The sequence below is a fragment of the Branchiostoma floridae genome, chromosome 8 (genome assembly GCF_000003815.2).
Source record: "Branchiostoma floridae strain S238N-H82 chromosome 8, Bfl_VNyyK, whole genome shotgun sequence".
Lineage (NCBI taxonomy): Eukaryota > Metazoa > Chordata > Leptocardii > Amphioxiformes > Branchiostomatidae > Branchiostoma > Branchiostoma floridae.
The window spans coordinates 11988955-12016876 of NC_049986.1; the positions used below are offsets into that span (position 1 = coordinate 11988955).

General features: G+C 40.6%; 2 protein-coding genes and 1 long non-coding RNA gene across 3 annotated transcripts in view; all 3 read left to right on the top strand.

The window, feature by feature from the left end:
• The window catches only part of LOC118420816 (transforming growth factor beta receptor type 3-like), a 30206-nt gene extending 17228 nt beyond the window's left edge, over positions 1 to 12978 (top strand). The window contains exons 9-16 of the mRNA XM_035827832.1: positions 6008 to 6184; positions 6946 to 7090; positions 7649 to 7739; positions 8348 to 8534; positions 9260 to 9404; positions 9782 to 9829; positions 10010 to 10117; positions 10483 to 12978. Coding sequence (XP_035683725.1) covers positions 6008 to 6184; positions 6946 to 7090; positions 7649 to 7739; positions 8348 to 8534; positions 9260 to 9404; positions 9782 to 9829; positions 10010 to 10117; positions 10483 to 10640 — 1059 coding nt within the window. The 3' untranslated portion in view covers positions 10641 to 12978. The remainder of the gene's footprint in view (positions 1 to 6007; positions 6185 to 6945; positions 7091 to 7648; positions 7740 to 8347; positions 8535 to 9259; positions 9405 to 9781; positions 9830 to 10009; positions 10118 to 10482) is intronic.
• A 914-nt stretch (positions 12979 to 13892) lies between these two features.
• LOC118422060 lies at positions 13893 to 16910 on the top strand. Its single transcript, XR_004831870.1, has 4 exons — positions 13893 to 13971; positions 15535 to 15608; positions 16010 to 16099; positions 16705 to 16910. It is a non-coding gene; the product is annotated as an uncharacterized LOC118422060 (long non-coding RNA).
• Positions 16911 to 17580: 670 nt separating this feature from the next.
• On the top strand, positions 17581 to 27029 carry LOC118421694 (peroxidasin homolog). The gene is made up of 15 exons (XM_035829148.1): positions 17581 to 17786; positions 18316 to 18605; positions 19317 to 19441; positions 19785 to 19884; positions 20104 to 20261; positions 20814 to 20928; positions 21389 to 21635; positions 22029 to 22159; positions 22565 to 22708; positions 23395 to 23542; positions 23936 to 24122; positions 24410 to 24612; positions 24899 to 25024; positions 25443 to 26241; positions 26703 to 27029. Exons 1-14 carry the CDS (start codon positions 17633 to 17635, stop codon positions 25679 to 25681), a joined length of 2367 nt encoding a protein of 788 aa, XP_035685041.1. The 5' UTR covers positions 17581 to 17632; the 3' UTR covers positions 25682 to 26241; positions 26703 to 27029.
• The last annotated feature ends 893 nt before the right edge of the window (positions 27030 to 27922 follow it).

Here is a 27922-nt window from a genome sequence, read left to right on the forward strand (position 1 = left end):
CGCTGTAAGCATCCCTATACGCAGTTGAGATTGGCAATGCCAAGACTCAGTGACACAACACAGATGAAGAAAATGTGCCCTTGTGATGTTAATCTAGTAATTGGCTTTTGATGAAAAAAAATGACCTCAAGATAATGACCAAGTGACAGGTGACTCTTTTTAAGTACAGGCAGTTCTTAAGATTGTAAGGACATTCAAAAAAAGACAAATGAAAGTTAAGGTGGATAACAGGCCTTTATTCTTCACAGACCTATAATATAATAGATTAGATTATGGGTCTCACAGCAGCTTCCTTGTGAACTGCAGCTGATATCTTGTTTGTGTTTTGACAGTAGGTATGCAATAACTTAATAATGTATTTTTGTACTCATAAAACCTTTGGAAGTATAGGCAAAATGCTTCCAGAAAAGTGCACACACCTGTTTGAGGCCATTGCCAGCTGGGCCCTTTAAACAGAACCCTACATAAAACCTTGCCCTTTCAGGCTGCCTGACACTGATTTGTGCATCATGTTACATGTAGACATGTCCCTTCTGTAGAAGGCTGCTACAGTCACCCCTGCCCTGGCATGCTGTGTTTGAATTAGTAGCTTGAATGTTAATGGCTGGTTACATAGACATTGGCAGGGATCCCCTGCACATACATCATTAGCTGACTGCTGTTGATCTCCTTCCAAGTTATCCAACACCAGAACCTGATGTATGCACTACAGAATGGCTCATCTCTGGTAGCCAGGCCATTGTGTTATATTAACTGTAGAACGATGTTGAAAATGATCTATATGTATATACTTACACCACATTTTGCTTTTTTTTATCAGAAGTATTATATTTTTGTCTAAATTGTAGTCACTTGAATCTGATATCTTTTAAATCCTCCAGTGTATTGGCCATATCCATAGAGAAAAAAACTGGAAAATATCATTAATTTTATAGTATCAAATATCGTAGTCCATGAATATAAGTTCCTTGAAAAAAACAACTCACATACAAGTCCTTAATCACAATTGCATTGACTTAGACACCACAAACTTGTTATACTTTATACAAAACTGGTCAGGTGCTGTCTTTTTGTCCTTCTTTGGTAAAATGATATTTTCCAGGATTAATTACCCAAGTCATAAGGCATGACAGCTATACATGATATCAATGAACACCATGGGTTCTAACATTTCAATCTCAGTGTCAGGGGTGAAACTTTAACACTATGGGTTGCTTAGCTTGCTGGATTATGTTATCCATAGTGAAAGATTCGTGTCAACTGTGAATAGTTGTATTGTTGGGTAAAGACTAGGATAATTTTGATACATGGGAGGCTGAAAATGAAGCTTTGAGAGAAGAATGTCAGTAAATTCTGACTGACAGTCTAATGCGTAGGTTCTGAGTAGGTTCTGAAGTGAAATCACGCTTTGTAATCCTAATGGGGGTAAGGCTGTAGAATGTGGTAATCCAGGGGGACTGGGTTCTGAAATCCCCACAGTCTCACTTTACTTCAGCTTATACCCCTTAACTCCAAAGTATGTGGCAAAGACGTAAGATGGAAGACACTTGTTAGTGATCTGATTTTAGCAGGGTGAAGGATGAGAATCATTTTGTTCAAACATTTGACAGTAATTCTTATGATCATGTAGAATCTGACGAACCAAAACATTAATTTAAAAGCATTAATTTACTGTTTTTGGCCCTTCTCCTGTATGATTAAAATTGGTTGAAAATGTTACGCTGAAGGGAGATTGTTACTTAGATTCAGAATACTTGAGGCAGTTTGGGCTCTGAAATTCTATTACCTTTAACTAGGAGTAGGAATACCATGCAGTACAGACAGAGTAAGAGACTCTGCTTAAGGTTAGCCTGGATTCCAGACCAATCCAGCCCAATCTCAATCATTATAATATCTATCAGGGTGTGACTCAGTTGGCCTATGTAGGCCCTATAAACAGTCTGGTATCCAGGCTAGTCTGAGGTTTACTCTGATGATTAAAAAAGAAGTCATTTGTTTTGTTTCTCTTCCTTTCAAGTACAAGTACAAACCTCTGAGATTTTGTACCACAAGATGGTTGTTCAGTTTCGTTGTTTATAGCCTCTTCCTTTCGCACACCATTATCTCTTCAACTCAAGGTCAGCCTCTGTTTTCCTGTGTACTCCTGCTACAGATTGGAAGGATGTGACGAAGTTAAAGTTTGTGTGTTCTTAACTGTACAAAACTCCCAGAGGTGTGGAAGTATGAAAACACAAAGTGTGTGTGTGATGTTAGGAAACCTGCAGACAGGAAGAGGCTGAAGGACCCGATCCTTCATTTCCTACAAATGTCCTTGCTTGTTGTCCTTCCTGTCAGTTAGGAATACTGGTGGCAAAAACAACATGTACCCAGGGAGGAAGAGTTGTGGAGACATACGTGTATGGTTACAGCATGCATGTGTATGAAAATAAACTTGTTGGTTTACATGTACTGTCTTTGACGATAACCGGATCCAGTCTGGACTTGCTACTTTCTCTGGTTGTGGGAGTTAGCCTGTATGCAGGAAAAACAAGATTCAGATCAACTTGAAGATTATTTTACAATTTTTGTACATCTTCCAAAAGCTGATGGTGATGCTGCTGTTTCAAAACCAGCATTCAGACAATTCTTAACTGACTTATATTCAAAAGTAAATCTATCGCAATTTTGGCTCAATGCCCAGTTCTTGTAGTTAGAGGTATTTAGGCATTAATGTTGCTAGCAGTATTGTTTTAGGTTCGAAATTATATGTCACATTTTTAGTATCAGATTGCATGTTTGTAAATTTGGCATTGGTTCCTTGACAGAGAGTTGGACTATCTGAGTGTTTTCTTAACTCTTTTATCTCTGTTGTCCATATATGTATACTGCAGTCTTGTTACTGTACATTAGCCTTCATCAGCCTGGCATTGAAATGATACGTCTTAGTTATCGTTATCCATTGGAGAATGTTTATTTCGGGAGGAAGACCTCCACTGGACAAAATTGTTGAAGATTACTCCTTAAAAGCAGGAAGAAAAGAAGATATTTAGACTTGAATAAATCTTACATATCTTGACAGAAGGCTGATATCTTCATGTTAATGAGGTCGTCTTTTGAATCATTTGAAATTGGACTCCATGAAAAATCTTACACTGTGATTGCTATGTATTCACATATATTTGGTATCATTTTAGAAATGTTTATTGTTAAAAGACATACTTGGGAGTTTTAGGGAGCTAAAAAGGACAGCATTGCTAGAAATATTTCCTACATTTGTCCCAGTGTACTTGTAGAAACAAAATACATGTAGAATCTGATATGTATCACAACCCAAGATAGAAAGAGAATGAATGAATGAACTTTATTGCTGGACAATTGTAAAGGATACGACGTATGGCAATGGCTACTACACTACATACAGATACTAAACTACATACAGATACAGTGCAACAAAATTTCATCAATAACATTATGAGGATTATCAACAGCACATTTATGTATGGGTAATCTGATGAATCATTGGAGTGGTTTGAAAATTGTTTGCCATAGTTTTTGGGTATTATGCTGATGACAAGTCTGAACAGTTTCAGGCAGTAACCAAACCTACAAGGCCATGTCACAGTGGGGGTGGGGTGCAGTCAGTGATGATATATGTGATGTAACTGACCCAGGTTATCAAGTAGTTATATGTCATAGTTGAGGTTATGCCAGGAACAATGACAAGAGTTCCTGTATCAGAAGGTCTGTCGAAATAGCAGGTCAGAAAGTTCAACTTGCTATTAATCATAGATATTTTCTTGTAGCAATGTGACATGGGGTCCTAGTCTAAGGTTATCAGAAATGTGGTCTGCAGGATGGTTTGTTTTATCTCCAAATGATCCAAAGGATGTTTCTTTGTCTTCCCCTTCCTTCCCTTGTTTTTTTACAATCACTGTCAGTAGAAAAAGTCGAAACTCACTGAATCGGCAGAATAATTAGCTAGGGGAGTTGGTGGCTGAAGGAGTGCAATTTTTTTCTTTCTGAATATTAATTCAACCTCCTCCTTGATCCCACACACAATGAGGAGATCATATTTTTGTTAAGTATGCTTTGGATGAAATCTATCCAAATAGGAAATGCCTTGAAGCATATCTTACATAGCAAAGATTACACAATCCTCAGACAACAGGGAAGGGTGTGTTCTCCCTCTTCCTTCATTCCAAACCCCTGTCCTTGATCTTAGAGGATGTGAGTTCAAAAGTGGGTCCAAGGAAAAGAGGAGGTGTCATTACGAACATGCATTCATCACTAGGAACTACACATTGAATCTCTAGTTATTCTAGTAGTAGTAAGCTGCATGGTTTCCACTAATGACCCATCAACCTTGGCTTGTAAGTTGTTCAAGGATATAGGTTTAGGCTTGTACATTTTTCTTTAATGTATCTAAAACACCACAACAGCTTAGCAAGGAGATTACATTTTGTAGCAGCATTTTTTGCTGAATTGGTTTTAAGTTGATTTGTGATCAAGATAGATTCTTCTTATAGCATATGTCCCCCTAAGGGTTTGAATTTGGGTGGAATTTTGGAATTCTCATCAACTGTAAGTACTGTATTAGCCTAGGGTTACGATACTGCCCTGGTACATGTGTATAGATTTTAGTTGTCAATAATGATAAAATCAGTCACCATCAAGAAGATTCATTTTAGTGCTTGGTCGTACTGATGTTGTTAATTGCCACTATAGCACATACTTACAGTATGGAAAGTGTATTGATAAATTCTCAAATACACTGCTGTCTTTAAAACTCTGTATGTATGTATTTTGATCAGAAGTCAGCCTAATGGCATATCAATTCACCTTGCCCACGTACATACAGCTACAGTAGCCATGAAATCAATATGATGTTATCTACATCTGTAGTGTGTTGTGTTGCAATTACGCAGGAGGGAAAGTTACTTTTATTAGTCTACCACCTAGATGGTAGGCATAATTGATTTTATTGCTCAAAGCAATTTCCGCCATGCAAGAGGGAAAATTACATTAAAGGGGTAAAGAATGATTGAGATATATTACGTATGACATGAAGCTATGGGTTCCCGTGGTGTGTTGTGTAATTTGCTGATACTGCACAGTACAGTGTTGGAAAGTGTGGGGAAAGTTCATTATACTCTGTATCTTGTCAGACAATTACCAGTCAAAGGAATTATTATTACATTAACTTGATAATGTTCCTTACCTGTTGTGGGGAAAGTAATTTTCTCTGGGATGTGAGACAGACAATTGTGAAACTGTGATTGTGATGATGAAGACTGGTTGGTTGTCAGTTTGTATAAATTCATGTGAAAACAACAGTAGATGGCTATGAATGTAATGAAAGTCTTGTGATGCAAATATGACAATGGCAACTGTGATGAAGCCAGCAATACTTAACCCAGATAGCACAAAAGAATGTCAAATTTTTACCCCAAGATAGTGTAGTTGAAGATCTATTCATGTAGATCTCTTTCACAAACAAATTATTCAATCAATGATCATACACAATGAATTTAGTAGTTTCAAAACCTACCCTCACCTTTGACCTCAATGGCATGTTGGGCTATGTTTTTGTGACTATGAAATTCTAATCACTCCATTAAACCAAGATACATCACTAATTTGATCATCTTGGAGATAGAGGGCCTATCAGTCTGAATAATGTATTACTGGGTATTTCGAAAAGATTTTAAAGAGAGATATATCCATGGTGAGATATCCATGGTGTATCTAATCACCAGGCAGATTTACCAGTGGCAATATTAAGATAGTATCAAAGCTGGCTAAGGAGTACAGCTGGCCAAAGGGAGTCATCAGCCACTGAGAGCCAAACACACTCCTAGGCTGGCTTCCTCTGTCAGCTTTTGATGCTATCTTATGCCTACCGTAGGATCTGTTTGGAGACTGTGGTGTACATGTATCTAGCTATAATCTGCAATAATGCTGTGAAAGCAAAGCTGATGTAATTAGATGAATTATAACATAATGGATTACTGAATGCTTCTCCCTCCAGGTGGTGCTGTCAGGCATGGTGGAGATACAGCAGGAGGGTAGCGGGGACGCCGGCTCAGCCGACGGGCCAGACGCTGGAGACATGGAACTGGAAGTCCCGTCTGTCATCGCCAACTTTGAATGCGACTACCCGTCAGTCAGCCTGGCGGAGGAACGCATCGATGGTTCCATTTTGGAGGTAGGTTTCTGTCAATTCTGATTGTATGATACCTGTATGAGTGACTACCTCTATATCAGGACCACTTTTTGGTGGTACCTTAGTTAATTTTCCAATTGACCCTTGCAATAGGAATCCTGTCTATAGTGACCAACTGTTTGCATACACCAGATTCTGATTGTATGATAGTGCATAATACAGTCAATCCTGTACCCTATACAAGAGACCACCTCTATATCAGGACCACTTTTTGGTGGTCCCTTAGGTAATCTTCCATTGACACAAGCAATAGGAATCCTATCTATAGCGACCACCTATTTGCATACACCAGACTTGATTGGTCCTCATCAGTGTGATCTCCTTGGGCAGTTTTGACTGTTTGTACGAGACAAAGCTGTGTGACCAGCTGATGACTGGATTGTGAAAATGTATAAAATTGTGGCTGACAGCGTCATGCATCTACAAGACTTTAAAAAAAAAAACCTCCTCAGGAGGTCACACCTGCAGCACTGCTTCATGTGAGGTCTGTCTGGACCAGAGGTTTGAAATCTGTAGTCTAGACATTTTGTAGTTCAGGTGAGAACAGAATGATGATAGGCATAATCAATAGATTATGGCAACTGTGATGACAATTCAAGGAAGAACCCATCAGAATTGATACCCAGTAACTGAGCAATCCTTAACTTGCTCTATACACATTTTTATCCATTAAAAACTGTGACAAAAGTTTCTGGCCCACTTCCCAACTGTCACTAAAAACGTTTTCCTGAACACTTCTGCAGGCTGTACCTACAGCAGCCAGCGATGACCCTGTGTCCTTCCACATGGAGATTTACAAGACGTCCCTCTACATGAGACCTGAGGTGGAGTTTCCTATGGTGAAGGAGACGGACGAGAGAATATTCGTGGACATTCAAGTTGCTACAGGTTTGTCGCATTAAGGATTTGGTATCAGAGAGTAAAGATCAGATATGTTAGGTGGATTTGTTTGCAACATATGCCAAATCAGGGGTACGCACTCTAACCAAGAAAATGCAGTACGTAACAAGTTTGCAATGGACAGTACAATAGGTCAAACTTGACAAATGTGATGTATAGTATTCCAATGAAGTTCTTGGTCTATTTTAGAATGCATATCAGTGTTCGAAATACCCAATTTGCCCATTAAAAAATGCAGCCACATTTTGCTTTGCACAATTTTTAAACCCAGGTAGCCCATGCAGTGTACAACCTGAAGTTTCCAGTTGGAATGCCACTTTTCCCCCACCTATGTGCATAAGCTTTTGTACTTATTTCTTGATAAGATAAAACATAGTAGTCACATGTAACTGGAAGGAAAGGTCGGGCAACCTGAAATGTTAATGGCACAACTTGGCTTTTGACAACCTGGCTGAAAAAAGTATTTTGAGAACTTCAGTGCTGGTAGCCCCTTTGCTGTACAGACACATGATGCTAAGCTTTTTGTCTCCATCTACTGACCTGCAGATGAAGGGCTGGCACTGAAGGTGGACCACTGCTACATGTCTGACTCATCACTGAAAGACAGCCCACCTCTCTACAACCTGATAGAAGATGGGTAAGTCTTTCTGGAAGTGTGCTAAGGTTCAACCAACACATTTGGCAGCATTAGCCATTTCTACCATTGTTATGTCTCAATGGGAAATCCTTGAGACACACAGTAATGAAATTGTTTCTGTAGCCAATACATGTAATGGAAAAATAGACAACACTGCCCACAACAACATCCTTTTTCCAGTAAGTGCAATTTCCCGATAAGGCCAAATGACACTTCAGGTGGAGCAATCGATCAGGAGCTTTTAGTAGGTCTGATGATTGTATTGTCTGGAAACGGTATAGTTTGTGTCAGGACACGCATTAGGTTGTTGCAAATTGTGAACAAAAGTTTAACTGAGCCATTGAAAGAAGCATTTCTTTGCTCTAATGGAAAATAGAATCATGACCTCAATGAAAAGTGGCCTGCAGGCCGATTTGAGCTGCTCATGAATAGATAAAGGTTCAAAACAAGAAAAAAAATAAGATACAGAGAAAATAAATAAAAATAAATGGATAATTTTGCAAAATGTACCCTTGAAAAAAAAATTTAAAAAAGAAAAAAATTATATCTTCCTACAGTGAAAATGAATACCAGTAGTAGAACTGTTTTATGTGTGCCATCCACCCCAGGTGCCCAGTGACCAGTAACAGTGTGCAGTACCTGGCAGTCACACCCATGGACACAGACAGTCTGTCCACACAGAAGAAGCAGCGCTTCAGCTTCCTCCCCAAGAACACGGTCATGCCGTTTGTGTTCCTGCACTGCCAGCTGACGGTGTGCAGCGAAGGGGACATCTTCATACCAGAGATAGAGCAGGTAGGGAAAACTGATACAGTCAAACCTGTATTCGCAGCCACCTTTGCCTGGCCATTGCGGTCACTTTTTTTTTCGAAAGATCAGTGGGTACTGAAATCACGTAACTTATTAACTTATTGCTCCTAGTAATTTTTCTCTATAGTTGCCACCTATCTATAGTGGCCACATTTCTCCAGTCTCTTAAGTAGCTGCTATAGGCAGATTTGACACTAAGTCTTCTTCCCCAGCTGAAAGGATAAGATAATCTACAAACCCAAAATCTTGGTTGAAGCATGTTCAGGACAGAAAGGAATGGTGCACAGCCTGAAAGATGTAGCTACCCTGCCTTAAGTCTAATGCATGAGACACAAACTCCCTAAGACTACTAAAAAATCCTTAACATCCATTCATAACAGCTTTTTTTCTTCACACACATGTATACCCAAATAGACACAGGTGGCATTGAAAACGTCATCTCCATTGGCAGAGGTTAAAATCTTTGTCAAACCCATGTTAGGCTTTTTAAAAAAAAAAACGTTATACAGGGTTGTACTGGATAGATTTTTCTAATAAGCAAAACTTCACTGCTATAGGGATTTAATGTTAGATGTTATAGCCTCTACATCAGTAATCTGATCTTAATGTAATTTTTGTACATTTTGGAATAGAACATATGATGGATGGATGGAAATTATACAAGATACATTATTGTACTGAACTTTGCCTTCCTTTTCTTCTCATTCCAGTGTGTGGACTTGAATGACTTTTGCCTGAGAAAGCGAGATTCAGAACAGCATAGAGTGCCAAAGAGTAGCGTGTACTCACAGCATCGCTTTGTGGGGCCGTTCATTGTGAGTGGGAGCTCGGGAACGGAGGAGCCAGATCACAAAGGTAGGCTTTATGATCATGGCCTAAAGTTGTATAACAGATGGAGCTTGTTCTTCACTTACATATTTACATTAGTGCAAGTGGGGGACCCATAAGAGGGTTTGGAACAGGGGAAGTAAAGCAGAAACTTGCCTCAGAAGTCAAGCGTACAAAGCGAAAAAACATTTAGTACATTGTGTAGAAAACATACTATTCGTAGTCTTACGAGACTGACGAATGTCTGCTGCAAGTGCATAATTTGATATCAAGAAAAAAAGGAAAATGTCGGACATTTTGTATACAGATGGCCTAGTGTTGATTGTACCTGTACATATTCAGCCTTTCAGTCAGACAACTTCTGTATGTGATCAAGGAATTAAATCCAGCACATTTTTTTGCAGGAAAAGCAGAGGAATCAAAAGTCAAGTCCAGACAAGAAGGTCCTCAGAGTAAGTACCGTATATTCCATAACGTTTGGAATTGGATTTTAAGTTGTTTTTTTATAGTATTTAATGTGTATACCTGTATTTGATTTTGATGACTGATTTCAGTGTGCGCACGCTGTATTCTATTGCAGTGGTTTTGGGACCAGTCCAAGTGCTTTAATGTATTGTTTTTCAATCCACCAGTTGTGATCCAAGGCTTGGAGGCAGGGACTGTGGTTGGCATTGCCTTTGCTGCTTTTGTTATTGGCATAGTGCTGACAGCAACGCTCTGGTACATTCACACTCACACAGGTAAAAGGTCATATTCACATCAGTTCTGTATAGTATGCTTACTTCTACCAGGGGAACGTTGAAGTTTACTGTAGTAGAACAATTGTAAACATGACAGCCTATAATATTGTATTATCTTAAAGGTTTTACAGATGACATAGTTGATAATGACTAGTATCTTGCCATTGTTGTAATTATAACATTTTGCCATGATTGTACATTTTGTACAATCAGCAAGTAGATACGTTACAGACTGTAAAATTGTACATTATTGTAGAGTTGTGGACTCTATGCCAGACTTACTGTATTTTACAGACTCATAGGTAGTGGTGAATGAATGATCTTTTATGCCGCTGTATAACGCCATTCATTGTCACTTTCTTTAGGACCTAAAAGACAGAAAAGCGACAACAACAGCTCCCCTGTTCCACCCAGACATCAGGTCCCACCAGCGCAGCTCCCACACAGACTACCAACCTACGACTGTAACGGGTACCACACGCAGAACCACAGAAAACCTGAGCCAGGGTCCACCTCAGTCTAGCCCAGGCTCGGCTGGGTGCAGTCAGCTGTAAACACAAAGACAGATTATATATATATATACATTTAACTTGTATGTCAGAGTTGTGTTGGCATCATTTCTAGATCTTAATCAACTGAAAGATAGAGTGGATTTATTATTGAAGAGATTCATTAGTCACATATGATCACAGTTAATGGAACTTTCATCTAACAGTGACTTCTTTTTAAAGGTATACACACGTACCTCCAAACAAGATGGGACGAAAATTTGGAAGTATGTGTGTATACCTTAATTAAGAAGTAACTTTTAGATGGAATTCTATTAAGAGTGGATTTAGAATTTTGTTTCAGTTCTTCACTGGTCAGTTGAATATTTGGTTTCACTTGTTATTGAAACAGGTGGGAAAGGGTGGACAGGTTTAGAAATGACTCCCAACTTTGCATATGTCTAAGGGGATTACCTCACAGGATGGGTAGAGACAATATAAATGTGTTTTATGGTATGCAGTACAGATACATATGTGTAAAGAAAAAAGGAAAAATTGATGAGCTTTTTTTTTTTTTACTGGTTCTTACTATATAGTATTTATCTGTTTGTTTGTTTGTTTGTTTTTTCCAAACTGAAAGGAGATTGAAAGCACAAAGGAGAATTGAAGCACACCTCTTTACATGTACATGTACATGTATGCCACTGACAATCCTACCTCCTTATTTATTGGATACAATGTATACGAGGAGGTACAGACATTGTGATTCGCAGGAAGAAAAAAGTTGTTTTGGGGCTACTTTTATACTAATCTTGTAAATAATAAAGCTGTAATGTGCCCTTTTGAAACTTTCAGGGCTCGAGGAGCCAAATCAGCCATATATTTGAAGAGAACCCTTAAAGGGATTATAAGTTCTAAGAAAATAAGTACCCTGCTTGAAGTACCTTTTACTGGTATATAATTTTTGGTCTTTTGCCATAGTAACTTTAGTGTCATGTATAGCTTTCAGAACTCCCAGCTAAAAGCCCATAAGTTAACTGAAAGCATGCACCTGAGAATATGCTTTGAAAGTTTTAATGAGATGATAACTTTACTTTTGAGTCTGTGTATGTGGAGGGGGGGGGGTGATCACAAGTATCTTTCTAGAGAGAAGTTTCCAATGAGTAAAATCATTGCAGCTTGTGTTTTTCAGTACCCTTTGTATATCAACAGATGTTTTTGCTGACAAAATGTATGTGTCAAAACACAAGATATGAGATTTATTTATTTTACTAAAGAAATGGGCCGATATTAAGATAACTTGAACAAGAGATGGCTCAATTGGCCAGAATTGTTCACTCAGAATTTGATGCCACTGAAACAAATGGACTTCCAACTTCAAGTACAAATTTGTACAGTTTTGATTCCCTTAAAGCAGTTGTACTGTAACTCAAGATACAATATACCTTGTAAAAAAGCATTTTTACAATACCAGATGAGGTATTATGATCAAGAACTAAAAATCACATGCAGTCTCTAGTGTGGATGATGAAAGTTGATATGGCAATATTGTGTTAAATGAGATACATTTCTTAAAGTCCTCATGGGGCACCAAATATGTAAATAGAAACTTGACTCTTATAGTTGTTTAACAATGTAAAGTAATGGCTAACTGTCTAATGGTGAACTGAGTGCCATATCGTAAACTGCTGAACATAACTTTGGTCATTATGCAGATGCAGCTTTGTGGCAAGGCCTTTAATTGAGGGTCTAGTTTTCATATTTATTAACACTTGTCAGTTGAATTCAGTGTTGTATCATTTCAAGTAGCTGTTTATGGCAATCTTTAACAATATACGTTTATAGATGTAACAAAAATGTGTTTGAACAGAAAGTATTGAGTGATAGACCCATAGCATTAACATGGAAGTGAAAGATACATATTACATGTTTAGAAAGCCAATTTGATAATGTTTTAGTTATGCCCTTTGCAATGTTTAATATGATGCAGAAATGTGCAGTGGCCATGTGTTATTGTGTATAGCTTTTCTGAGTTTGGGCTGTTTTCACATGCATTGCCTTAGCCATGTAGCCATGACACCACACCTCAGGATGCCTACTTTATGTGCAGTCCTCAGAACTTGTATATTATTGTAACCAACTCAGGTGTTTTGTATATTTACAGTTTGTGCTGTTTTGTAACAGAAAATACAAAAAAGAGATGGTATGAATCTATTTTCAATGGATGTTATCAGTAGTGTTAGTGTTGTTGTTCTAAACCTTTCTGCCACTTTGTAATTATGTACAGTGATAATGTGACAAGATTTAAAAGTTCCTCATTGTGTGAAGACGTTTAGGAGTTGAAATATGTCAATACAAGAGGTACTATTCTCATTGCTTTGTCTGCTTTAATTATTTAAGTGGTTATATAGTATCCCAGACACTTGCTATTTCAGGTAATGGTTCTACATCACTACAGTGACTTTTTCCAGATTTTAGAAGTGTCCAAGTATGCTTTAACAGGACTGTCTAAAAGTACCTAATGCTATTTCAGGTGACAGTGCACTAGTGAGGTCCAGTGTTAACAAGTTCGTGCAGTGCCTATGAATAGAATTTTCTCTCTACCTCTCTGAAGCAAAGCCATAGAAGGTATTAAGAGCTCATGCGGCACATTGCGTGGTTGTTAAGGAGTTAGGGGCATCATTAGGTCAGATGTACTCACTCATTTAGACAGTGACCTATCGGCAGTCAGAGACTCGTTTAAAATAGACATTGTCCACTTCGCAGACACTGCTTACGTGGTCTCCAAGCAGATGTGGCAGTCGGTCTTGTTTTTAGCGTATTTCGAAGTGTTTTGTACGTTTTTCTGGATGTTTTTTTACGACTGCCAGTTGGGCAACTGTTTAAACTATAAATCATTTTTAAAAATCCAGAAAAACGTACAAAACACCGACAAACACACTCAAAACAAGATCGACCGCTATATCTGCTTGAAGATTAGCTGTTATACCTGTGTCTGATTTGATTGGCCAGTGTGATTCCAAATGTAAACTCACAAAAGAGTGGTGATACTTCCTCGTGGAGAAGTTGCACTTTTCATTTTGTATAGCTGCTTTTTTTAATTGTCCACGGCCTTATAAGATCTTTTAACGGTACTAAAAATCTCAAACAAACGCTCACAAACGAAGGCATTGATATGTGAAAACGATATATAACAGAATGAGCCACAATGCATCTGATATGTAGAATCAATCGAAGTTGCAAATGTCAAATCAACGAAGCCGGATCTCCGTTCAAAGCTGTGGAAGGCTACATGTACACATGTGGCACTTCGCCAAGACTCCGCCACCGGGCGCCCATGGATAAAGCTACTTCTTCTGTAGTCTGGTAAGATCTTCCATACACTAATCTTTATCTTTAGCACTTAGCTTCTTAACTTAGAGCTGGCTAGATTTGGGGAGTTCAGATATACAGAGACGTACAGGTCATGTTTACACCAAGCCATCGTCACCCTAATCTCCGAGCAGAAGTTGGGGGAGGTTTCCAGGACGGTCGGCTTTTCTGACGGTCCTTAACCTCAGATCGCTGTTCACACGGGCACACAGGGGATCAGAGACACCATTTTTGAAAAGAAGTGACCCTCCAGCAGATGTTGTGACCGAGGACTGCCAGAGAACCCTGTCTGTCAGTAAACTACATATAACGTTACCTGTCAAAAAGTTCAACTTCGTGACACTACATTGTGTATTCTACCACGGGAGTCGAGATGAGAATTGGAGTTAACACTGTTTTCTCAACTTCTGTAGAGTCAGTGGTCGTTCTGGTTAGATAGTGTTCGATTAGATTCGCCCTGTTCTTCAGCTTCTTTCCTAGTTTCACTGCCATGTCATTACCTTCTACTAGTATCACCAATTGTTATGATCCAGACTCTGTATAAATCGGTGATGTATGAAGTGTGTTTAAATGAAGGCAAAAATGCAGATTTGAAACCTTTATTTCCACATCATGAGGGCGTTGCACGATGACCCAACATAAACGTTAACATTGTCAGCCTATTTCAAGCACTTTGAACCTGTAGAAGTTGGATTCATTGCACGTACACAATGCTCTGTTTTGGTGAAACAATATTTATACACGCTGTATGAATGTGTAGATATGTCCGGGTTTGTAGAGGTAACATGTCGGAGGTTTCTGTTAGTTTTCTGTTTATGTACGACAGACTGTCTCATCAGATATCACTTCGTTTCGCCATATTGACGTCAGCAGCCCTGTCCTTGTCTGGATCATGGCAGCGCGGGAACGTTTTGAGTTATTATCTTAATAAAAATATTGAGATAAATTGTTTGTGTGAGTGCGCCCGCGCGCGCTCGCGTGTGTGTGTGTATGTGTGTGTGTGTGTGTGTGTGTGTGTGTGTGTGTGTGCGCGCGCGTGCGTGCGTGTGTTTTTTTTTTGTGTGTGTGTGTGTGTGTGTGCGTGTGTGCGCGTGCGTACGTGCGTGTTTGTGCGTGTGCGTGTGTGTGTTTCCGGATTTTGGTAGTCAGCATAACTCAAGAATCTTTTGATGGATTACGATGATATTCACTATGTGGGTAGGGATTGGAAAGACGAAGGTCAAGGTCAATTTCGGGGCCCCCTTAGTGTAAGATCTTGGTACTGCAGCAGAACTTCCTTTTTGTATCTTTTGATCTGGACATGTTATGGTCTTGTTTGGAAAGAATGAATTCGAAAAGAAGGTTTATCATATAATTTGCCTCAATGCCTAATTCAAAAGCTGTTCCACGATACATATCAAAACATGGAGCCACATAAAAGTAGTTAGTCACCTATATCGCACAATTCTGTGTGGGAGAATGGCAGTTTCTGTTGATGCAAGCTGACTATGATTGAAGTTATTGGTTTATTTGATAAATGTTGACAAAATTACTTTGACACACACTTTCTGTCGACAGTCCATCCTGGTGATCAAGGTCAGTTGACCTGACCAGTGAAGTCATGACGCCCTGTATGCTGCTTATACTCACAGGTAAGTCAAGCTGCTTTGTTGAGTCAACTGTAACAGTTACGTATACTGTTCATTATGAACGCATACGTCGCTGCGTGTAGATATGGTGCCCAGCCATGCACAGCTATACCTGTGCGAGACTTGCAAAATGATAGTGATACAACGTTATTCATGACGAATTTGTTTTTCCGTTAACCAAAGCGTTGTCGAGGTAAAAGTGCAAAGGTAAAATACTAGTACACCAAGACAGTTCGGGTTCGGTCAGACATTCTTGATATTACACCCATACTTTACGTACGACGGATCGTAAGCGAAGCAGGAAAGATTCTGTTGTGTCAACATGCCGGAGGTAGTCTCATAGCGAGCCTCCATAACTATAAACACAATAATATTTCTATATCAACTTTATTCTATTCATACAGGCTGTTTTGGTTGGTTTGATGAAGTCACATACGCGGCAGCCATTCCCACTGAGGAGGGTTCTCAACAGCAGCCAAGGGACCAGTTAATACGTAGGCATCATGATAATGATATCTGTCCACCGCTTACTGCATTGCAACTGTGCAGAATTTGTATTTACCAAAACACCACATGTTGTTCGACACCTTTCTTACACTATTACCAGGAAAATACGTCTGGTAGGGTCTAGTTAAAGACTGCATGACAATGCTAACTTAGCGCGCGGTCACATGGGTCGTGCGATCGTCGCACGATTTTGATGCCATATGATTCTCAAGTAGGCCGTGGCAGAACCAACCACCGAAATGGATCCAAAACAGCATACCAAGACAGTTGAACATTGCGTGAGACGTACAATTTTGTCTTCCAAAATGCCCGAAGTTAGCGATCGTACGACGATCGCACAACCTATGTGACCGCACTCTGAGTCTCACGAAATATGTCACGCAGTAACAAAACCTCAAGCCAATGACTAGATAGCTACATCTATAAACGTATACCGCTCAAATATCAAAATCTAATATATATATATACTCGAATACTCTTAGATTTATATTGCATTGCACTATATATATATACTCCTCTTGCTGTTATGAGTTCTGTGAAGTTCAGAAGTGTGTGGCATATTATATGTGCGTCTGTCTGTGTTCTTCTTCAGTGTCGCTGGATGTTTATGAAGAAGAGATGATGACTCACGAAGAGCGGTACCCGGGAGATGTTTATGTGGGCTCCTCCATACAGGAGACCATAAAACACGTAGACAATACAATCAGAAACACACAGAAAGAGCACCGCCATAAGGAAAGGTAGTTATATTGATCTCACATCACTTTTTGTTTGTCTAAATCTTGAAGAAACTTCATGTTTATTATTGTTCAGTCTTTTTTACATTTTTCATGATCCAGTCTTTTTTTTGAATTTTTCATGGTCATGCCCATGAACATTTGCAACTGAATGTAAAATTAATATTGTTCAGACTACTGCTGGATAGTCCGTCTGTCAGTGATGTGTACCAACGAACGTGTGTTATACGTTGCCACATTTCTATCTAGAACTTTGTAAAGCTGGTTTCCAAATGCCAGGAAAGGTCTATCGTTAGTTGAATTGTCTCAACTGTAAAATGTCAAATGAAGAGGCTCCTGTGTGTTCTGTCAACATATATGAAAAGTAACGGAATAGACTGTGATGATAATTGTAACGCTAGTTCACCTTTATCCGCGGGGTAACCTATATCCGTTGTTCCGAGTTAGACACATAGTATTTAGGGATATCAAGTCGATGGATGGTAGTTTCTAATTACGATATTATGAAAATTCTAGTTTGAAACCACCGTCCTTCAACTTGATATCTTTCAATGCCCTGTTTTTAAAAACAACGGGTATAGGTTGCCCCGCGGAAACAGGTAAACTAGCGTTACATCAGGTTGTAAGTGTGCATATGTGTTTAATTGGAAATGGTAACAAGCCGTGTTAAATCATCGAGTTTTTTCTAGCTGTAGAGATTGAATTGTCTTTAGATATTGTTTACCCGTGTGTCTTCATAAACATATAAGGAGCTATGGTTGATCATGTCTAAAACTTCCTTTTATGGTAAGAACACCGTTTGAATTCCTGGAGCGGCTGCACGAGTTGAGCCCGGCGGCGCAGCATGAGGCCCGCGCCGCCGCCATAGTGGAGGGGACTATGCAGCTGGTTCTGGAGAAGGTGGTGGAGAACGACAACGACTGGATAGTGGCCGGAGGTACGTTTCCAGGAAAAGTCGAACCCAACGAGTTACAATTTAGGGTTCAAGCCTTTAGATAGGAGAAGACACATTACATATTGTTCTACACTATTTGTTTGTCCCTCTGTTTGTCCCCTTTCATGTTAGCTGCAATTAGCCATCGGGCAAGAATCTGCAATAAACTATTGTTACGTCTTTATAAAAGTACTTAAACATTTCTTTTCTGAAAATTTACCACTGAATGCTCACATCTGAGTTCGACTTGAAACCTGATGTTTGAAAAAATGTGGACCGTGTTAAATATTACATATCTGGGAAATCTATAGATCTATTCCGTGATATGGTATCTGAAAAACCCAATGAAAAAATGGAAATAGTCCAGTCGTCCAAAATGATAAATCATGCTATTGACTTTTCAAAAGTAAGGAACATTTGTTTCTAGAGAACACTCAGGAGTCAAGCATTCTGAATGTATTTTCAACGTTATAACTTAACGTTAGAATCTACCCAGAAGCAAAGACTGTAATTCAAGCGGTTTCTTTTCAAGACATGTGCGATATACGCAAAGCCATCTCCCCGGCTCAGAGAGACATCATCGCCAACATGGCAGGTTGTGAACCGTCTACGAAAGAAGTTAATTGTCCCACCAGCATGTATCGCACATTTGACGGTAGCTGCAATAACATCGACAATCCGCAATGGGGCGCTGCGCTACAGCCGTTCAAACGGTTTGTGTTGGCTGGGTACGATGACAAATGGAACGACCCGATTGGATGGGACAAATCGCGGGAATACAACGGTTTCTCTCTTCCGAGTGCCCGCCTGGTTTCTAATATGGTGTGTGCAGCTTTTTTATTAGAAAACATGAATATAAAGGGAGGCGATAAGAAACCTTTAAGAGGTCTTTAAGAAACCTTTTCAAAGTATAAAAGTTTGTCCGTTTAAGTTTGCTGATTATCGATCTACTCAATTTACGTATATAGCATTATACTGAAGATGTGTCGATCAAAGCTGGCTGTAGTACATACAGACTGTTGATAACCTCTTAGTAGAAGATGTCGAATTCAGAAACCATCGCTATTTTGTACTTCTTAAACTTCTGTAAGGCCGCGTTGATTTGATTACATGGATGACATACTATAGGAACCCCCAAACTGGTGCGAGCGCGCGAATAAAAAAAGTTGCACTCATTATAAAATCTAAGTGGCAAGGACTTTTGAACAAATTCACAAACACTCAAAGAACGGTACACCAAACAATAGATTCTTCATTTTTGTTCTCCGTTTTTTTTCTTCTTTTTGCTGCTGGAATTCTATGACATTAGTATATGTTTTCCTGTTTGTTCTTTCATACCTACGGCATACATTTGCACATGTTCCAGCTGCTTTGTACGATTTACAGTATGTTTGAAAACTTTTTTTTTTTTTGCAAACGGCCGAAAATTGCAATCGATTCGCGCACAAACGGCCGAAAATTGATGCGCGCGCGAACGTTATCCATAAAAATCAAATGAACATGGTCTATAGCTAATGACGACAACTTCCCCAGCTCCTGACCGGTTCTGAGGTAGAGTACGACCCTGAGTACACACACATGCTGACGGAGTGGGGCCGCTTCTTACGTCACGACCTGGAGCAGACGGCCTCAGCTGTGGGCTGTACCGTCCTGGCTTCGTGAGTCCAGCCATATTCCCTACATTGGATCCAAAATGTGTCAGATCATCTAGCGATTCCGTTGTAGAAGTCTCTACCAGACTCTCGCCAGGCCGAATAGTAATAGGGGACTTTGGCCAAGTTAGGAATAAAAAAACCCTAATAGGAGTAATTGGCTTTGGAGTGAACTGGCGGGCAGGTGTTCTACTGGATAGACTGCAAAAGACTGAATGAAATCTAATGGCAACTTGTATTTGGACAAATTTTTACATTTTAGTAAGGGTATAGTGACTTACCTTGTATGTGGCCAGGTTATCGAAACTAAGCCGGATAATCATGCACGCTATCATTGTGTTTATTCCAGAGATAAGAAGATACTGTGCACAGACACGTGTGACAACATCAGCCCGTGTTTCCCCATTCCTCTTCCTGATGACGACCCAATGATAAACAATACACAGAAAGTATGTTTCTACATATTTATATATATATATTTATCTCATGTATCTCTCTCTCTCCCTCTCTCTCTCTCTCTCTCTCTCTCTGTCACTACCTTGGACTATATATATGGTTATACAACTATATACATTAAACAATTATTTGCTACTTGTCGTTTTCCTGTAATTCACGAACCATAACATGTGTGTGCGGTAAACCGTTAATTCCGGTGCTTTTCCCGCCAGCCCTGTCTGCCCTTCACCCGGTCCAGCTCCATGTGTGCAGTAGCTATAGGAGAGACGTCCAACCCTGATGACCTCACGGACAGGGAGCAGATCAACCAGGTCTCCAGCTTCATAGACGCGTCCATGGTGTACGGCTCCTCAGAAGAGTTGGCTCAGTCGTGAGTTCCTACTGCCTCTGGTACATTTACCATCGTGGGGCCGTGTGGCGTAGCTAGACTTTTGTCACCCAGAAGATAGAATTCCTGGGTTCAAATCCTGCCATGCTACCGATCTGGGGAAAGATACTTAATACGACTTTTCCTCACTCCACCCAGGTGTTAAAAAGGGAACGTGACTTCGGTTGGGGTGGTAAAAGGCAATGGGAGGAGAGATAGAAGTCCTGGGTTCAAATCCTGCCATGCTACCGATCGTGAGCTTTAGGGAAAGACACTTACTGGGACTTTCCTCGCTCCAACCAGGTGTTAAAATGGGAATCTGACTTCGGTTAGGGAGGTAAAAGGCAGTGGGAGGAGAGGGTTTGGTTCCGTCTTCCACTACCGTGCCCTACACACTGCCGATAAGAACCGTTGGCGACTGCCCCCACGGCCTTAAAAAGACTATGGGACTACTAGTACCTTTACCAATAGCTTTTGGCCAGGTCTTTTCAACTGTACATATGTACATATTCTAATGAAAACACACAGCAAAATTTTGAGTTTCTGTTGTTCCAGACTACGTGACTTGACTACCGATGAGGGATTGCTGCGTGTTCAGGAGCGGACGGACATCAGCTCAGGACTGGACCTACTGCCGTTTGAGGAGGAGGAAGAGAACTCTTGCAATCAGGTGTGTAGTGACGTACTACTTGTCAAAGGCGATGTTTCGTCAATCACATAAAACAAACACACAAGCAGAGTTTGTCAGAAAGGTGAGTAAAATGTGCAACATAACTGTACAGTAGTAAAGTATAACATCACATTTACTTTGTCCGTCCTGAGAAGTTTGGCAAAGTAAGGCCAGAAAGGAAAGGTAAGCGTTACTCAAGTATTGATTTTCAAAATGGCCAGACGTCTCATGCACTGAGCATACACTACCGTGACTGACTAGCTGAAACGTTTGACCGTTTCCAAAATCTTCCCAGTTGCTTGAATAACTGTTAGCTTTTGTTTCTTACTACCGAGATGTCTAACCTTCATGTTTTGATATAACTCACTGACAACATGTGTTACACAAAGTAGTTGGTAAGAACTTAACAGACAATGTAAACATCCTTATATAATATTTAATCTTTTAACACACCTTCCAGGACCCGACAGGTGGTGACACTGTCCCTTGCTTCCTCTCCGGTGACAGTCGTGTGAACGAGGATAACACAGCCATCGCCTCTCACACCATCTGGGTGCGGGAACACAACCGCCTGGCCCGGCAGCTCCGCACACTCAACCCGCACTGGAGCGGCGACAGGCTGTACCAGGAGGCCCGCAATATCGTGGCGGCGGTGATAGCTCACATCACCTTTGAAGAGTACCTGCCAAAAATCCTGGGACCGGATGGTAGCCGCACACGTTGTTCTAGTATAGCTTTAGTTGGACAATGATTATAGTTTTATTTCTCTTCTTTATGTTTACTTATTTGCGTGAGCGTTCAAGCTATTCATATTATACTGTGTACTTATGTATAGTAAATTTGGATTTAAGAAATTTGATTTTCTTTCATTTATGTTCAATGTTATTTCATTTGACTGTATTACTTCATTAGTGTCCGTTGGTCTTCTTTATTTTCTTACTTATTTATTCATACATGTATTTTTTTATTGATTAATTTAATTTGATTGTTTCCATTTAACAAAGGGAGACCTTTGTTGAAGTGCGAATAGTCAAACAAAGACATGAAATCAGAATCTACTACTAACAGGAAATATTCATAATTTTGATTTCTTATCGCAGCAATGGAAGAGGTGGGGGAATACGTCGAATACGACCCTGAGGTGGACCCGTCCTTACGAAACTCGTTTGCCATGGCGGCTTTCCGACTCAACGATGCGGCTACTGCACCGCTGGTGAAGCGTTATGACGAAGTAAGGTTCCAATAAGCCTATGCAACATTATCATGGCACTCCAGCCATCACAGTGACGGTGCACGTGGGCGATATAAACTTCCTGGCACGTTTGACCAATTGCTGACGTCACGTATCCGCAAGATCACCTGTTAGTAAGATCACGTGTCTGTAACTCTCACGTGTTTTTATTTCCTAAAGTGATTGGTCATCAGTATTGATCCTGAAGAAGGTGACAGTGGTCGTTGAAAATTTGATCCGTGTATACCCTTGTGTTGGAAGAATTCGAAAGTTTAGCATTGTACTATGATTGCTACCAACACAGATGAGCTCCCACGACAACATTGTCATATTACAGTCAACTTGTTTGTGAATATAATAAAGCCCGATTCATTTAGTTGATTATCTACCTTTTTCTGTCTCCAGAACTATGAAGAGGACCGTGATATAGGAAACATTGCCTTACGTCACACGTTTTTCGCCCCCTGGCGGATAGTGAAGGAAAGTGGGATCGACCCGCTGGTCAGAGGACTGATCGGGAGCCCGGCAAAGTTGGCAACACCAAGAAATGTAAGAAATGTTTAAACCTACAGATAACGTTATACATTCTTAGTCGTCATCAAAACAAAAATAGATACCAGTTAGCTTCTTCTTCGTTTGTTACAGTACACACGATAGAATTTGTTTCTCTTAAAAAAGGTCTTGTCTTCTTTTATATTGAGTAAAAGCTATATGTCTCTGTGGTCAAGCGGTTAAGCAACCTCGCTGCTTGGCCATCTGGATCCAATTCCATGGATTTGTGGGCCTGAGTTCGATGTTGTAAGGGATTTTATGTCATACCTGTGACGCGAAGACGTTCGATACGGGTGTTCCGGGCCGTGTGATGACGTGTGAAGTTGTATCACACAGGCTTCCTTCGAGTAAATGGAACCATTTCGAGCGGTCCGAATGCGGCACGGTTGGCAATTCGAATACGCGCCTGATTCGGACGTTCGGCCTTAGGGTGGTCCTTCCCGCGGTCGGGCTAGCGCTGGTACCTCGGGTGATACAGAATACACCGTGTTGTATTCTATGTGTACAATGTATTCGTCTTTCAGAAGGAACGTAAAATGGGGGTCCCGTGTTCGAGGAGGTGCCTTGAGCATGTAAAAAACAGCCTGATTACTCAAATTCGGTACCTACTTGCTGCAATAATACACCATGCCAAGGTGAATAATTATCATCTAAGTTTGTGTCTTACCCCTCCAACATCGTAGGTTATACATAAAGAGCTGACCCAGCATCTGTTCGGCCAGCCTGACCACCCCGGACTGGACATCGCCGCCATCACCATCCAGCGGGGCAGGGACCACGGCATACCGTTCTACAACAACTGGCGGGACCTCTGTGAACTTCCGCTCGCAGGTCAGCAAATATTCATACTTAAACAAATGTTTTCGAGACGGTGGGTGTTATAACCTTCCTTGCACGTTTGACTAATTGCTGACACCACGTATCCATATGCTCACGTGTTAATAAGATCTCGTGTCGTAAATTTTGCGAGTTTACGTTCTGAAGTGAGTGACCATCAGTACTGATCCTGAAAAAGGCTACAGCCGTCGTTGAAAATTTTATCCGTGTTTACCTTTGTGTTGGAAGAAAGTTTAGCATCATTATTATTATGATTGCTACCAACACAGTTGAGCTTCCATGACAATTGGTTTAGACCTCGGTACTGGAATAGTTGTTTTTGTGAAAATGATTGACGTAACAGACACGCCGATTTCTATTAATATGAAATATGTTTTCTGTTTTCAGAATCGTTTGGTGACCTTTCCAGTGATGCTGACGTCAGGCAGAAGTTGTCTGACGTATACGGTGACGTCAGCAACATTGATCTGTGGACAGCAGGCTTATTGGAGGACCACGTGACCGGCGGGCGGGTGGGGCCAACTTTCAGATGTCTACTAAAGAAACAGTTCAATGCAATACGACAAGGAGACAGGTGAGATGTCTGAAAACGTCTTAAGCATTACTTAGTAATGCTGAAGACATCTCAGAATTATTTTTGGCGACGCCTCTTGGACGCAGTCAATAGTGTGTGATTTGCCTGGTTGTTGATCGTACCATGTGTGGTTAGATGCTTACGTGCATAAGTAATGCTCAAGACATCTCAGAAGTTTTTTGGCAACGCCTCTTGGACGCAGTCAATAGTATGTGATTTGCCTGGTTGTTGATTTTACCATGTGTGCGTTAGATGCTTACCAGTTTTCGATTTTCTTTACGAACAAGATTTTGGCACGAGAACTTCCATGTGTTCTCGGCAGCTCAGCGCACCCAGATCGGCCGTGTGACGTATGCACGCGTCGTCTGCGACAACACAGGGGTCACCAGGCTACCACGTGACGTCTTTGTCAGGACTGACGTCACAGATATGATGTCATGTGATGACATTCCCAGCATGCTTCTGGAGGTTTGGGAGGATACTTTCGAAGGTAGGATTTGCAAGAAACAAAAGTCATAATGTAGAGCAGCCGTAATAATGAAAATACGCCAAAGCCGGAAACTTTCCCTTGGAAATAATAGACTAAGTATGTACACTGGTGAGATATAAATCAAAATCAAAGTCATAGAAATATATCTTGGAATATGTCTATCCCTAGTGTCTTGTCAGAGGATTTATATGTAGGTCTCACGCTTAGGACCCGGAAACCAGCAGTTCAAATAGAATATTACTATTATAACGTAACGGATGAGGAAACAAAATGCTAATCGTTTCAGATGCAGACGAATGTCAGAACCCGGACATGAACGACTGTGAACAACTCTGCATCAACCTTGTCGGATCGTACCTCTGCGCATGTCATGACGGGCTCGTTCTGAGGGCGGACGGAAGGAGCTGTGCATGTAAGGACTCTAATTCTGTACTTTGTTGTTGTGATTCAAGTTTTAGTCTTTGAACTTTGTGTTAAGTGCTAAGCTGAAACCATGGTTTTGTTCTGTTTTATAACTCTGGCGCGCGTTCGGATACATGATTGTTATTGCTCCAGCCTGCTCCCTGAGATCTGTGAGAGTGAAGGCGTGTATAGCTTCACCCGGGAATAGGCGCATTGAATTGGGACAAACATCCACATTTAAAACTATGATGTAACGTTATATCAATGTGAGCAGCAGTTACTGTAGTAGTCTTTGAGTAATTTCCCAGCAGATGTCAGGCTAGATGTTACGATTCACCATCACCTTAGAGTAGTCCATGTTATAGGCTAATAAGCTAGAAGACTCTCCTAGAAGAATTTTGTGACTCCCGAACCCTTCCGTACTTCAGCTTGTCCGGAGCTGTACCCCGACGTCATGGACGAAGACCGTGTACCCCCCGGAGACTTCGCCGTGTACGAGAATCAGTGTTTCTGGTTCTCCTCCCTGTGGAGGGGCTGGCTGACGTACCTGGACGCCAAACAGAGCTGTGTGCTCCTGGGCGGCAAACTCGCCATGATCAAGGACGCTGGTGTGCAGGGGTTCCTGGAAAACTACCTCCGGAACAACAGACGGCACTTCAAGGCGTGAGTTTTGGGTGTTTTACTGTTTTAGTATAATAAACTTGAGGTTTGGGTCTTTTAAAAAAATTTGATATAACTCCGACTGTCGGTTTACAAGACCAATATTTTGTTTGCAAAGGCCACAGTATTAAACTATGACTAACAATACCAACTGTGTTGTCAACAGACCTCTTTCCAGTCTGCGGCCATGTTGGATTTCCCCGCTAATGCACCAAAACGAGGCTGCATGTAAAATGTATTCTGGACCTAAGTACGCTATCTTCGGGTGTAGAATTCGCCCCTCTAAAATGAAGTACAGCAGAGTATGTCTCGTTTTGATGCATGACCACGGGAAATCCAACATGGTCGCCGTAACTGCTGGATTCTTCTTCAGGAAATATTTCATTGGGTTGGACGATGTCACTTCCCACGAAATGTCTTGGAGCGACGGGACGGAGCTGGGGAACTACACCAACTGGAGAGCCGGACACATGCCGTATTATCGCGGGAACTATGGAGTCCTCCTGGAGGACCAACAGTGGGACCTGACAAGGGGAGACAAGACTCTACCGTACATCTGTCAGATGGGTGAGTAGTTTGCGCTGGATACGGTCCGTACTGTCGTTTTGATTGTAACGTTATGTGATTACAATTTCATTTTACGAGGTTTGTTTTACAGTCATTTTGCAATGTAAACGTAAGTAACGTCTGAATATTGCGACGCATAAAAGTCACAGAATTCTGTCACGGAATTTTAGATGTTATATTTATTCCGGAGATGTTACATTTATTGCAAACTAGGCATTTTGCAATATCGTATTTAAACGTAAGAAACATATAAAATTATCAAAACACATTGAAGCCACAAAATTCTGTCACGGAACTTTAGAAGGTACATTACTACATTGACTTGATACTCATATTCTATAAACACATGCCGAAACTTTACCTTTACCTAGCCGAAACTAAAGACAGCTTTAGTGCAGGACAATGGTAAGCGGTAGTCTACCTGACGGGAATTAAATGATAATGCTTTGTCTTTTTTGCAGATCCAGTCAGCTGAAGAGACGTGATGCATAGAAGCAGTGTAACATGGAAAATGTCTCAGATCTACACTGAGTTCAGTTCATTCGCGCATTGACTTTGTCCTTTAAGAAAACGAAAGCAAGACTGGTATATTGCGTGGTGTTGAACATCAATAGAATGAGAATAGGAGTAGGGGGCGCAGTAGGGTGTTTATCCAAGGGATATTGCGCCTGACATAGTCATCTGACCCTTTTTCTTTCAAGTCAGCTAGATATGCACATGTAGAAAGAAATCTCAGTTTTACTTTCAGTTCATCGAATTGAATCACCAACATAAACAGATGAACCTCACAGTAAATAAAGGTTCACACAAACCTAACTACATAGTCTACTGACCTCCAGGTCGTAGGGGGTCGAAGGTCGGAGAGAAATTACCAGATCTACAGCATAAATCCTCGGATAATTTTGACCACAGCAGATGTTCACTCAGCAAGCGGCTCTCCCTAGCGCCCAAAGGTTGCATTGCACCATTAGTTTCATGCATCCATAGTTCCACACACCTTACAGCATGTTGAAGGAAACTTTTATCTATGAAAAGTTAAGGACAAAACCAACGCTGAACTAGCTCAACGTCGTCTTGTTTTCAAGAGAAATAGGATGCAAATTCGGATTTGGTTAGCGAGAATGTACAGGACTTGTACACCCGATCACTCCTATTGTTAATACGAAGAAAGTATATCATACCCTTATCATCATTGTCAAGATCATGAAGTGTCTTTTAAGTGTTGTCACTAAAGATTTCAAATGGTCGTATTTTTCAACAAAGTCAGATAAGGCTCAAAACGTCCTTATCTGGCTTTTTCGGGATGTCCCCATTTCCCAATAGGCTGAAATTTGGCAATTTGACGGTCGTTTTAACATTTTCCCCGCGCCGGATGTGAGTGGTACCACAGACTGGGCTCTCGCAGGGTATATAAGTATCACCTGGGCTTGTGAAAATATGTTTGCGAAAGACATTCGCTTTAATTCTATGAACATTGGTCCAAACTGGTGCAGACGTCTGTATTTACATTGAGAAGAGCTTTTAAGACTTTTGAAACACAAGTTGGTACCATATAAGAAGATGAAAAGTTGTAAAGGGAAATGAATGATGTCCACATGTAGTCTCTATTTATTCATTACTTTCATTGAGACATGCGTACATGGATGTGACATGTAGGTGGCGCTTCAACAGGCGGCCAAAG

Coding starts and splice junctions, on each gene's coding strand:
- LOC118421694 (XM_035829148.1), top strand. CDS start 17,633: ATGGTAAGAACACCGTTTGAATTCCTGGAGCGGCTGCACGAGTTGAGC. Junction 18,606..19,316: donor CCCGCCTGGTTTCTAATATG/GTGTGTGCAGCT, acceptor CAACTTCCCCAG/CTCCTGACCGGTTCTGAGGT. Junction 20,262..20,813: donor TCAGAAGAGTTGGCTCAGTC/GTGAGTTCCTAC, acceptor CTGTTGTTCCAG/ACTACGTGACTTGACTACCG.